The 14,320-nt window shown below is 31.8% G+C and overlaps 2 protein-coding genes across 2 annotated transcripts; one reads left to right on the forward strand and one right to left on the reverse strand.

Moving 5' to 3' along the window:
* Positions 1-210: 210 nt before the first annotated feature.
* On the reverse strand, positions 211-7,622 carry LOC130655726 (1-acyl-sn-glycerol-3-phosphate acyltransferase epsilon-like). The gene is made up of 11 exons (XM_057458508.1): positions 6,375-7,622; positions 6,133-6,208; positions 5,482-5,597; positions 4,565-4,620; positions 4,112-4,148; positions 3,937-4,027; positions 3,806-3,855; positions 2,903-3,011; positions 1,889-1,959; positions 943-995; positions 211-689 (listed from the first exon to the last, which is right to left on the reverse strand). The coding sequence occupies exons 1-11, from the start codon at positions 6,588-6,590 to the stop codon at positions 464-466; spliced, it is 1,101 nt and encodes a 366-aa protein (XP_057314491.1). The 5' UTR covers positions 6,591-7,622; the 3' UTR covers positions 211-463.
* A 1,956-nt stretch (positions 7,623-9,578) lies between these two features.
* On the forward strand, positions 9,579-14,075 carry LOC130655727 (ras-related protein Rab-23-like). Its single transcript, XM_057458509.1, has 7 exons — positions 9,579-9,808; positions 11,499-11,584; positions 11,816-11,892; positions 11,969-12,048; positions 12,285-12,367; positions 12,881-12,952; positions 13,194-14,075. Exons 1-7 carry the CDS (start codon positions 9,654-9,656, stop codon positions 13,301-13,303), a joined length of 663 nt encoding a protein of 220 aa, XP_057314492.1. The 5' UTR covers positions 9,579-9,653; the 3' UTR covers positions 13,304-14,075.
* Positions 14,076-14,320: the final 245 nt, after the last annotated feature.

Below are 14,320 nucleotides of genomic sequence, written 5' to 3' on the forward strand. Positions count from 1 at the left end.
TGCAGGGCCATCTATAAGTAAAACAAATGCAAGCCTTATTTTAAAAGGGAAGTGTGGGTCTAGGAAAGTTGTTATTCTTAAATTTCGATTTTTAAATATGTTTGAGAAGGTGCCTTGACAGTGCAGGTTTTATTTTCCTAAAATTTCTAACTCAATTTGTAGGATGTTGAAGGCTAGTTGCAGTCATTTCTCGAGTTCAAAAGCCTGTGATTATTACATAAATATTTATTTGATTAAAACTGATGTATAAAATATATAAAATTCTGATTTTTCTTTTTTTATATATATAAACATTTACACTAACAAGGAATAATTTATTCATAAAGTTCTAGCAGTGTATAACACACATGTGCACTTTTCTTTATACTTCTACCGGTTTCTTTCGTCGTCGTTGTAAGCTCGTAACTCAGATGTAAGCGTTTCATTGTGAACTGCAGGCTACTTTAGATTTGCATTCACGCTTTTACGATACTAAGCGATACAAAAGCGGCATAAAGAGGATACTGCCAAGGCCGTATAACCAAGTTTTTGCGTATATTCTTCTTCCTCTTTCTGTCGCAAGCGTGGCTGCTATCAGAGATGTATAGAATAATGCGTATGGTACAGTCTGACTGGATTTTAAAGGTATTGAATATGCTTGACCAGGGAATCTTCCATTTGATGCAGGATCGTAAAAATAATCTAATAATCTATAAAAAGTGATTTTAAATGTAAGTCATCTCGACCATCATTCTTAAGGATACACGATGAAACACATTATTCATTTTGGGAATACTGTAAAATAACATATAAAAGGATATATTTTCGAAAGCCTTTTACTTTCAAAGTTTAAAAATAAAAATTTGGGTGTTCCATGTATCCTCAAAACTGTTCATGGATACCGATGTTCGCATTTTAGGAAGATTTTTTTTCTTAAAAAAAATACGACTGATTTATACTCACTTATCCTTTTTCCTGAACAAGGAATATAACCATTTTTTCTGCTCTTCAGCCTTCTATAAATAAAAATTTACCTCTTGCAAATAATTAAAACTGAATTTGGTCTCTTGCCTTTTTCACATTATAAATAATATACGATGATATATAGAGATGAAAGTTTCAGCATGCTGATGACAGCAACGAAGATACCTTAGTAAAACAATAAACAGTCACTTGATCTGGGGTGAGCGTTAGAAATGATAGCACGGTGTAAAAAAAACACGGGACAAGACATGAAAAATAGTTAATTTCAAAGTTATTGCAGCAGCAGCCACATTGGAAAAAGAATGAATCGCATTATCAACGTATTATAACTTCACATACCGTAAAATGCCGTAATTAACCGCATCCGATTATAAGCGCACCCGCAGATAGGCGCGTTTAGACAACTGACAAAGATTAAGGAGAAGAGACATTTTAGAGCATGTGGAAAAAATTTTACCCTATACTTTATATGAACTAAATATTAATAGGATAACACACACACACACACACTCTTAATATCACCGCTGATAAGCTGTGCTTAATTACGGCATTTTACGGTATGAAATATATTTTGTATAAACAAAATTTAAGAATTAAACTTCCAACATCAAGTTTCGAAATATTTACACCTTTAGCATTTGGGATGTTAGCTGTTGATACAACATATTATGCTGGATATAAATTTAATTTATTCTTGAGTGGACAGGGTTTTTATTTTCTTTATAAATAGAGCTAGTCTGCCTCCGTGGTTCGCTCCCTCTAGTCTGCCATTTTGTTTTTATTTGAGGAGAATTGTTGTTGTTGTGGGTAACGAACATTGTTTACTCAAGGAAGCTGAGGAACTTCTCGGGCAAAAACAGCTGAGTCATTTTTTACTTCTTCCTGACATGAACGTTATTATATTTAAGGACGATACTAAACTTACCGATGGTATTTCTTTAAATGGGATCCTGTTGAAATGCATGTGTACTTCTCGTCCGAACACGGAGACAAACTCTAAAAGTAACATAAAAAATAACACCTTACAAACAGAGCAAATTAAAAAAGGGGTAAGTAACTTATTTTAGAAACAAATAAATTAAATACAAGAATCTAGTGGTTAAAAATACTATCCTAGATAATTACTATTTGGCGAAATGCCCCCTCCCGGTTGCTACGGGTCTGGCCTCTTATTAAAGTGTAACGTAAATATCCATGCCAGTTAAAGTTACTAGTTAATTTGAAACCTGGAATTGAAATTTAAAGAAATTTAAGTCTTGCACACACACATACTTACTCCTTACAACAAAAATACTTTCACCTGTACGATTAACGGATTACATAAGTTTTGAAGAAAATAACAGAAACTCGTTTTTTTAAACTTGTTGTAGGCATTCGTGTTGATTTGCTTCATGTTAATTTCGTGATCGTTAATTTTGTTTCCTGGAATAAGGTACTTAGAGGCGGCAAAACTAATTAATTACTTTCAGCTTTGATCATAATTTGCTTAGACACTAAATACGCATTAAATGTAAGTTACTTCCTTAATGTTCGCAGGTCGACTAATGGTTGGCTTAAGTGGGAGTTTGTTTGGATTAAAGTTTACGATTTTGATATCATGAAAATCCAACTTTAACAAATCATCCTAGAAAGGCTTGTGAAGGTGGTTTTCCACTCAAAACAGATCGGAACGGAACAAGAAAAATACTAAAATTGAATTGGCCATCTGCTAATTTCCCATTCCTGTCCGCAAGAAAAGTTGAAATAATTTCAACTTTCAGTTTGGATTGGAGAAAATTTTATCAACCAATCAGATCATAAAAATTACAATTGCCCGTCTCGATCCGTTTCAATTCGTTTTGAGTGGAAATCCACCTTAAGCTAGTCTTTATATCTGAAGTATAGTTGAGAGTAAAAAAGTGTTAATGTTTGAACACACTGCACTCCATAATTTACTTACCGAAAAGACTTGGTCCCTCTTGTTTCGCTTGGACCGGTAACCAAGGTGTTTTAAAAGCTATCGTAACATCATAAACTGCATCCAGGTCTGTCAGTTGTTCCAACGAAAGCTAAGTGGAACACATCTCAAGATAATAAAAGCTTTCTAGCAAAAAAGACACGAGCAACCAGCAGTGTCGAAAAGGAAGAAAACCCTGGGTCGAGGTTTGTTGAAATGTTTGAATACCTTAAAAGTTAGACGGATTATTCTAGCATTAAGCCATCTTATACTGAAACATAAAATTTTGTCTGAAATTGCGCAAAATACAAATTAATTTCACAGAATTTTCTCTCAAAGGTTTAAAAACCTATGTATCGCTTTTCACATTTATCTAAAAAATATTTCACGATTCATACTCATTTGAAAATTTTAAGTAGCTGCATGTTTTTAGCCAAAATACGTCTTCTCCCGCGTTTTCGTAAAAGAAACAGTTAAAAAGAGCTGTTGTTGACATTTGCCTCAAAACCTAAGCAACAAAGCATGCATGGTTTTATATTCTCACGAGAATAAATGTTTGCAACTTCAAATACAATTTTGCTTTAATTAAACGTCCCTGTTCAAACTTAAAATACCCGTTTCTAACGCCCCGTCTTAATTATGTTTAAAAGTTAAACTTAAAATAGTAAAAGAATCGCAAGCACCACGCTAAATTTTCGCGAGATAAAAATAAAAAAGTTTTTCTGAAAATATATTTGGCAAATTTAAAGTAAGAATTTAAGAATTTTTTTCTGTATTTTGCGAATGCTCCCTTAAATTAGTTATTTCGCGATGTTTGTTCTTTCCAACCACCCAATTGAGAGAGCACAGTTATCATACGGCTTACAGGTTAGCAAACAAATTATAATTGCTTTATTTGTAACATACCTGCACTGCTTTTGTTCTTGGAAATAGCACATTTTCAAAAGGCTCTTCACCTACATTAGAACGATTAATTTTTCCGTAACATATTATGACGATAAAGAAGAACAAAAAAACAGACGTTAAAGTATCCGTACCACTAGCTATTGCCATTTTTGTGCTCTTTTTGATCAGATGTGCCTTTTGAGAACTAAATCTCGTGCCCTCTGGAAAGATCACCAACCAATACTATTAATAAAACGTCAAAAAGACTCATTGGAAACAAAACAAGAGAGGTGGAGCAAATACATAAAATATATATGACAGACATACGCCGTTCACTCGATCATCTTGGAATCTTCTTAAGCGCCTATAATAAAATAATTGAGGCGTTTATACATACGCTAGAGTAATGAATAACCGAATAAACTGTTAATTTTTGATTTTTTTCCAACACGTTTATTCCTTCCCTCTTTCATGTTTATTCCTCTGTCACGTTTACCCCCCCGCCCCCCCTCCGACGTTTATACCCCTCTATCTATTAAAATTTAGGACATCATATTAAAATGATTGAACAACAAAAACAGTATAAACAGAATCAAAACGTAAGAAGTCTGAAACAGAGAATCAATAACGATGTTGCACCGCAGTTGACATGTCGTTTAACTATATAAAGCAAATATATTCCCCAACAATTTATTTATTTGGTTCTCTAGAGTAAGCCTTCTACGCCGATTCTTTTTTATGTAAGATCGCGTTTGTTCCATTAACCTGTGCCACACTCACCGGCGAAGCTGTGCGTCTTGATTCGTACCATCTCTTCGAACAAATATACAACCATGCTAAATATAAATTTTAGAACAGCTGTAAAGCAGAAGTGTTTCGGCATTGTGGTTAATTTAAAGAAGTTGATTTTCACAAGAACTAAATGTTTTTGGTTTAATCAAAAAGGAATGGTTCCATCGATTACCACTTTAAATACACGATTTTTTATAAGCAACTCGTTTATAAGCAACTGAACTGAATGTAAAAAACTTTTCTACACAAAAGAAGTAAAACTCCAAGAAAAAAAAAGTACAATAACTTCTTTTGTTGCCTTTTTCACTTTTCCCTTCTTGCATAAATTACGAAAAATTAGATGAATAAAATTAGAAAACCATTAAGCAACTTTAGATCTAGATATTGACTAAAAAATAAGCAACTTGACCTCTTACCAAATTCCTGAGTTGCTTATAAAAAAATGTGTAGACAATGCGTGAGAAAAAAAAAACATAATTGACTCATTTCTTTTTTTTTTTTTTTGCATCGACTTAACTCAGCGAACTGCTACAGCCATAAATTTTACGCCTTTAAAATTAATATCTGTATTCTGACTGTTCAAAATTTTTCGCGTAGCTCTATTTTTCCTGGTTCCCCGCAAAATAACTAATTTGCTAAGGGGCGTAGATTTTTCCACGGGTTAGCGACTATCACATTCAATTCAACGATTTCCGCCTGAATTGTCAAAATTTAAGCCAAAAATCCAAAAAAGGTATCTATCCAGGATATCTAAGAATTTTGAAAGATTTTTCTGTTATTTTTATTTGCTTAAGTAAATATCCTAAAAATTGTATGTCAAAAAATTATAAAGTGAAAAAAAATAAGTAATGACATTCACAAAATATTTGAGAATTTTGAGATTGAAAAAAACTTAACAAGCGTACCTGCATAAAATTTGGTCCGAAAAAAGGAATATATTTTAGGATTTCCTTCATGATGTATCGTATGCGACCCAATGAACCTTGTCGTATTGCAACAAAGTTTGCAAGCGACCAATCAACTAAAGTATATAAATATATACAAGTCACAAAAATGTTACTGCTCTTTTTTTCTAGTTTTTACTGCACACTTAAAAAAACAATGTTAAGGAATAGAACTAAGGGAATGATTTTCAGGGATACATCTGTCAACGAAATTTAGATACTTCAGGGGAATTATTTCACAAATGCAAAAAAAAAGAAGCTACAAAAGTGAGTTTTCTTATTAGATTTCGAGATTTTTTTTAAAATTTCGGTTTAAAAAATTATTATTTAAGAATTTCGAGGCAATTTAACCTCGCGAATAACCATTAGAAAAATATTAATTTGTTCTTTATTAGGATGACAACGCATATTTGAATTTTATATTCAAAATATCCATATTTTGTAGGAATAAGGCCATTAACAAAATATAATTTCTTAATAAAGTAACTTTAAATGCTGAGATCCAGAATTAATAGAAAACTTATTTTAAGATAAGATAAATAAAGATAAATTTAAAACACTTTTTACAATTCAGTCATCTTGTTTGTTCTTTTTTAAAAAATATTTTCTTACTTGCAGACTGGTGATTACATATATAAAGAACATTTTCTTTGATGTCTGTTGGAATTCTGTCACCATAAAATATAACCTTAATATAAGAAGTTGTAAATATTATTACACAAGATTGTAAACATTTCATATCAAAGGAGGGCTTTTTTGCTTCTAAAATCTTTTTAAATTGCTAGTATAAAAACAATATGTCTGTAAAACATGCATATTAACAAATTTGTGGAAATTACTTTGTAGATACTCACCTTTGTTCCACTAAAAGTCTCGAAGAAAAAGGTAACCAGAGATTGGTAGCTGTTATACATAACATTATCAATTTCCTCATAAATTGACTGTGGCAAGAAAGGTTTTAACATTCGCACTGCAACACCAGTAGCAAAATAGTGTGGTGTGACACCAAATAGAATAGTTGGTGGGATTAGTGACCTTGCAGAAGACAGTGGCAGCAACAGACTTGTCATTTTTATCCGTAATGTGATTTATAAATTTTACAATTATAACTTACATATTTGTAATGTAGCTAGTTAAACTATAAAAATTTAGGAACAGAAAATTAATCATCAATGGAAAACTATACAAGGGCATAAAACAACATGCTTTTTAAAGGTTAAAATTATTGGTTATTTTTTCTCCTCTAACATTGGAAATTATAACTACTGTGATTTACAATACACTATTATGTGACCTTTAAACCATATAAAAACTTGTTTATTAAAATAAAAAGGTATAAATTAGGGGATTCTTAAAAACTGTTTTCTATTTAGCAATCTGGCATTAGGGGCAGGCAAAACCCATAAAAATCTACTACTATCTTTCTCTCTTTTGCTTGTATACTTTCTCCTATCCTCATCTTTTGTGTTTAAAAGCTTTAAACTAACATTCCCAGGGTTTTAGGTTATAAGCTGTTTTTTTTGTCTAAATATATATTGCAATAACACAATATCACACCAGCATTCCCCTAGTTGTTCTCAACTTGACATGCTGGAAGCCAAAAATGACATCACAACAATTTTTTTATCTTTTTTTTAATTTTGTTACTAACTAGCGCTAGCTTCTTAGGACATGATCTGCATTGCATTCTTAAATAAAATTGGGAAGGGAGGTAGGTGTAGCTTAAGATTTAGCGCCTAATATCTTGCTAAATTAAAGGTATGAGAGTTGAAGGCTAAGAAAGTCAAAAGTGTAATTAAAATTATAGGTTACACCAGATTCAGTACGACGGTTTAAACAAAATTAAAACATTAACAACTACAAATAACAAGCTGGTAAACAACATGCTTGGGCATTATAAAGTATTACATTTATAGTGTATATATTCATCAATATTTACCACTACGTTAACGTAAGCTACAAGGAAAACAGAATCCATTTTAAAGTTTTTCTTCGAGGCACGCCGGTACCCATTTTGAATCTTTTGTAAACAACACCACGTTATTTTAAGGAACATGCAAACGGTACTTTAAAAAGCAAGAAAGATATTTTGATTCCATGTTCATTAAAACTTCCAAGCCAATCAAAACCCACAAAAACTTCGCTGATTTCTCCACCGCAAAATAAATTTCTGAAAATAAAGTGAGAAAGTTGGATGCACGGGTTAGTTTTTGAGAGCATCAATCGCCTACAATATCAAATTGTGTGGTTATAGATATGGTATTGTAATGTGTGGAACTTCTAACTAGCTAGCTAAAAATATGTATTATCATAGATTTTTTTACAGATTTTTTAAGCCAGGTAGCTGCATTGTGAAACGTTCTAGTGAATACTCATTCATTATTTATTGTTGCACACTTTCAATAAAATCGAGAAGACAGTTATATTCAAAAGAGTTTTTGTTTTTTACTCTAGGGTGCTGGAATAAAGGGAGGGTGTCCAAATTAATATATGGTCTGTATATATTATACATAATAGATAATATAACTTGGATTTTTATAATTTTCATTTGTTTACAACTTGCAGGAGAGGAAGCACAGGTTGGTTTTTTGGCCTCCATATGTTGTTGGGAGAACCACAGAAAGGTCGTCCATGACCGCGTACAATCTAAGATAACAGAATGTTGTACAGGATATTGGGATATCAATTTTACTTGCACTGCAAAAACCCTTTATTCATAGCATGTTCTTTTGGCCAATTATCTTGTCTTCTGACAATAAGGTAAATTCCATGACAAAACGCTGTACATACGCTACAAACGCTGAGCATATGCCAATTAGGACTTAGGTAGGCCCACTCCAAGAATGATGTTTTCATGATTATCCTAAATTATCCTATTGTCACAACATTCTATTATTGCAGCATTCCACTAACAGTTGGACTATCCAAAGAACTTTTAAGAGGTTGGCAACAGGAAGTTTGTGGATTTTGTCTGTTAGCTAATATTTGATCCCTCACTTACCACCCCTTTTGTGGGTTTTTTTCTTACAAAATGATATTTGGGCACATGAAAGTCATGTGTACATCATTTTATATTTACAGAACTTCAAAGCTGAAACAATAATCATTTTCATTCTAAAAACTGAAACACACTATCATTTTCCAATGTTTGTGTTTAACAGTTTTTCGTAACAGAAAGAATATCTTTAACAATCTCACCCTAACCCCACCCCCCATACCCACCAAATCTGCTAAGCATGACAAACATCTTTTGTTGCCAGTCCCTTGAAAATTGTTTGTTTTAGTTTACCTAAAAAAATGATGCCAAGTAATTTTTGCATCTAGAAATTTCAGCAATAACAGGGCATCAAGTGAATCCTGCCCATGTGGTGTCCTTCACGAATCACCAGCCGCACCCTTAAAAAATCCAACTTAACCTTAACTTTGCTTAGTCTGGTACATTGTTTTATATTAACATGTATTCACCCTTTAAATATGCTTCTCATAAGTTCAAATGTTAAACAATGTCATTTTTATATTAACCTTACAAAATGAAAAATAAAACTGATCGGTCCACAAATCAAATCTTTTCTTAAAAAATCTATTTAAAAAAAGGCTCCTTATTTTTGGAACCAAGAGTTAATTGATTTCTTGATTAAAAAAAACTTGAAACTTTGAATGTTCAAAATTTGATATCAAAGTAAAAAAATTGTTACTTTTGTTAATTGTTACTTAATCTGTAAGTGTTTATTTTAAACTTACTTTTAAGATTTAAGAAGATTTTTGGTTATACACTGGAATTTTATGTCAAATTTATTAATTATATATTTTACTATTGGTAGCTGTGTCTTTAGCTCAGTTTTTGTACCTTGGAAAATTAATAATTAAATGTGAATATTGCCATTATCTCCCTCACTCTTTAGGGTTGTCATCTCCTTATATTACTAGTCCTCAGCTTGTGGAAAATTTCATTGGTTCAACTGTCCTTAAACTTCTGCAAGAATTTTCCCGACACAACCAACAGCCAAAATATGGATATTCGTGTACGAGATTTCATTATTAAAATATAAACATTGATTTTCTTCTTCATTTGTAGACACATATATAAATAAATTAGAAATATGCATAAAACATAAAATTTTATATGTAACAAAATGCGTGAAGAAGATATTGAGATTTCTATTAAAGTTGTCGTGGTTGGAAATGGAGCTGTTGGAAAGTCAAGTATGATACAAAGGTATTGCAAAGGTGTATTTACGAAAGAATATAAAAAGACAATCGGTGTTGATTTTCTTGAAAAGACTGTCAGGTATATAATATTGATTGTTTCTTTTTTTAGTGGCAATAAGTTTAGTTCAAAGTGCTATATACTGTAGTCATAGGAATGTTAAGATGATTTGATTCATGTAATTCACAGTCTACTGGAGACTGTGAGTAAAATACAGCTTAGAACAGAAGCATGTAAGATTGCAGTGTTGCTCAAGTTAGGTCGTTTTGGTAAATAATTCATAAGTGTGTACTGAGGTCTGAGAGCCTAAAGTAAGACAGACAGGGTGTTGTGTACAGTTTTTTCTTTAAAAGCAAAACTCAGCCATCTTCTTAAAAATTATTGATAACTGAGCCTGTTTAAAATTATTTGGCAGAAAAATCACATTCTATATTTTTGCCTATTTTTATGTCAGGAATGTTTGATACAAGAGAAGTCTTGTGGACTGGCGAATAATGTGCCATCTTAAATTTTAAAAATAGTTCATAGATCTGTAAGTGAGAAGCCTAATAACCATAATTGTGGCTACACAATGTTTTTAATCATCTTGTGACTGTTGGTAAATCGTTTTTGAAAATATTCAAATTTACCAATTCTTTTTATAATCATTTTGTAATAGCCTCAATTTACTTGTATATAAGTTAAAAAATGTTTAAAATATAAAAAAGGAGATTGTTTTTAATTAAGGTGAAAAACCAAAGTGACAAATATTGAACACACTACTTTAAAACAAAGGAGTCAGTTAGTGATATTTTAATATCTTTGTTAAATGTTATTTTGGAACAAGAGATTTCATGAATTGTATTTTGATGCCATTTTATTGATTTATTATGCAACGGAATGTATATTTTAATCTTCAACTGTGGCAAACATAAGTAAAACAGTTAAATCTCTTTTAAACAATCAAATTGTCTAAATTGCTTTCAATCTTCCTGATATTGCACTTGCCAATTTTTTTGATTCCTTAAAAGTGTTGTTGTTGTTGTTGAAACTGCATCATGAAATTCGAAATGATGCTGTAAAAATTTAGAATTAGACAGCTGATACTTAAAATTCAATCTAATTCAAGTAGAAATTTACCAAAAAACAACACCCATTCTACTTTTAGAGATGAAGAAAAATCTAATGTGTATATTTTCGCTACACCAATATTAAACACTTAACTTGTTTCAACTTCTAAAAAAAGTAAAAGACTCAAACCAATTCAACATACCACGACATTTAATTTCTATATTGCAATTTTTTTTACATGCGCACATATTCTTGTAGTTAAAAAACAAAACAGGACTGCATAGAACAAAATGGCTATTATTTTCACGGGAAGAAAATCTTTTTTTAATTTTCCGCGAAATTAATTTTTGATCATCAGCAAAAAATTCGCGCTTTTTTATAATCGCGAAATTTCCTTTCCCCCGCAAATTTGTAAAAATAAAGTACTGAAATTCATAAATATTTTTTTAAGATCTAAAAAGGCACATCGATTTTTTTGCGTACGGGAATGTGTGCGCATTTTCATTGTTATCAAAGCAAAATCAAAACATTACTTTACACGAAAAGTGGTCTATTGAAATCATTTTTTCCTGTGGTTGTAGTTCCGACGCTAAAAGTATAATAATTTTTCATTATCTGTATGAGCTATTTGTGAGTAAATCTGCCTTTATCTGCAGTTGTTCAAAATGCTTGGAAAAGTTCAGAATATTTTGTGTGACTTGTTAACACCTTACATTATTAGTATAAATGGAGAGGATGTGCGACTGATGTTATGGGACACAGCTGGTCAAGAAGAATTTGATGCTATCACGAAAGCATACTACAGAGGTATCAACTTCCAAATTCATTTTACGTAATTAGCTCGTTTAACTTGTTGCCTAAATAATCGAATCGATTATCTAGACAAAATTATTAAAATTCTTGCCTTATTACACATTTTACACATTGTGAGGTGTAAAATATGTAGTCTCTTGTTGCCAATGCTTTTTATGAGAAAGAAACTCTAGCTATGTTCTTTTAGTTCATTTTACTATAACAAATATTTTTCTATCTTTACAGGTGCTCAAGCTTGTGTGCTTGCATTTTCTACTGTCGACTACGCATCTTACGCAGCTGTTGCTCGCTGGAAAGAAAAGGTAAAATCGCCTTCTGTTCCCGTTCAGCTTTTGCACATCGCTTTCTGTGTTTTTACTTCTAACTCGTCCTGATTAGGTCCTTGCAGAATGTGGCAGCATTCCCATGGTTCTTGTGCAAAATAAAATTGACTTGATAGATGATGCTGCTGTTAAACCGTGAGTATAATTAAAAATGTTCATTTATACTCTATACATGTAAACCAACGCAATAAATAAATAAATAGAAATGAATGAATAAATAAATAGAAATAAATAAATAAAAAAATACATGTAAAACGCATCTCTCAATGAACTGCAAGTGTGATACCAATATGAATACCTGTTCGATAACCAGTGGAGTTCATTATAACTTTTTCATGGGGTAGGTGTTTTTTTAATTTGTTTGACTTTAGGGAAGACGCCGAAGCCCTTGCAAAAAAACTGGCGGTCAGGTTATATCGAACGTCCGTGAAAGAAGATTTAAATGTTTCCAATGGTGGGTATCTTATTCCTTATGACATATTTTTTTGGTTGGCCATGGTAGTCCAGATTGGTACAAGCCTAAAAAATGTAGTTGATAAAGAAAGTTCTAGTCAACCCGCGACTATAATACATTGGTACGCTTCTACATAGTTTAACGGTAAATAAAAGTCAACAGGGCACAAAAATGAAATGTAATCCTTACACGCTTTTTATTTCAAATAACGCACAGATAAATTTGTTTCAATTTGAGTTAAAACGGGTTTCCATCAAAACATTTTCGCTTGTACTTTATCAGAAGTTCTTATTCATAGACTGTCCTGAATTTGTTCTCTATGTAAAAAAGAAATCTTTTTTTCCCCGCTGATTGGACAAATTAGGTCCCGAAACAAAAAGAATGACGAATTGACAAAAAAATATATACGCATGGTCGATTTGATGAATAACATTGTTTCGGTTTAGCAAAACAAGGGACCGATAGTTTTTTCAGGAAGACTGTTTGACGTATTATCGTTGTTTTTTTCTTAAGTGTTTGATTATCTGGCTCAAAGATATATCAAAGATATGAATAGTGATGAGACTGAAGAAAAAACACAAATAGGTTTGTCTTTTTTATCTGTTGATAGTTCCACAGTTAGTTTTCTTGTGTGTATATACAATTGCAAGTTTGTTTCGTGTTGGTTTTGAAACTGTAAACGAATGTCAAAAGTCTTGACCTTAGATCGTGATCTTTTTTAACCCCTTCGTCTTCATGTCCACGTGGTGCGGTTGATTTTCCTGTTTACGTGTGCGGTCTTTTTGTTTGCTTTTGTTTTACTTAACCTTGTTATCACTGTCTGTAGCATCGCCTGTGAGAAATGGCAGTCGTAAACCTGGTAAAGGACATAACAATAATAAAATAGACATTCACCAGAAGGACCACAAAAAGAAGAAATTTTGTTTCAGCGTTTAAAAGGAGTACTGGAACAAAGGTGGAGAGTTTTCATGAGGTGGTTCCTTTTTTTGCTCCAACCATATTATAAACGAACGCTCCTCCACGCTGGACGAAATAAAAATACAATCATCGTTTTAAGGAGATTTTTATGAGTAAATCGGAAAGAATAAAAATATATTTTTGAATAATGATGTTTACTAAGATTTTATAGTTTTTGTATTTTTCACTTCGAATGCTGGTTATGTTGTTTCTGCTTGGAGAAAAGTGATGAGAGCTTTTTCGAATGTCTACGGAAATTTGAGCGTGGTAGCATAAAAAGTTTTCTTCTATAGTGTTCTCAGAGGGTATTGATAGAACATTTATTTTATTCATATACTATTTTTTGTATATTTTTATGGTGTTGTGCTAGCTAAAACTTTCTCGATATTTCGCATTTTTTATTTATTTATTAAAATATTTTTGATAATTAAAATAATTGGCTAAGTTAGCAAAAAATTTTCCTGAAGATTTTTGAAAGATGTACTAAATTGACATGTATATAATTGATGCCGACTTTTCTGTCCAAAAAAAAGTTTTAAACTGTCATTTCTTTTGTGTCTGACGGAAACACGTCATCTATCTTACAATCTAAAAGCTACTTACCATCTTCTAAATGAAATCGTCATGCTGAATGACTTCCGCATTTTGATCGTGACAGGGAGATATAATTACAGCTAATTTTTGTTTGTAGATGTTTTAAAATATATTTTTATTGTAAATTACCTATTCTTGAAATAAAAGGGAACACAAATTTGATATTATTTCGAAGCGAAGGCTCTCAGCACAGGATTTCCGTCTCGAAACGCTGCTTTGATACCAACTCATCATTATGACTAAACGGCATATATCAAACCCATCCATAACAATTACCATACATCAAAACCACCCTATCCAGCGTTGCCTTACAGTGCATTTACTATTATCGTCCAAATCCATTTGAGAACAGAGGAGATCTGTCTAACGCAATGATTATCTACCAAAATGCTGGTTAAAGGA

Source organism: Hydractinia symbiolongicarpus, chromosome 8 (genome assembly GCF_029227915.1).
Source record: "Hydractinia symbiolongicarpus strain clone_291-10 chromosome 8, HSymV2.1, whole genome shotgun sequence".
Classification (NCBI taxonomy): domain Eukaryota; kingdom Metazoa; phylum Cnidaria; class Hydrozoa; order Anthoathecata; family Hydractiniidae; genus Hydractinia; species Hydractinia symbiolongicarpus.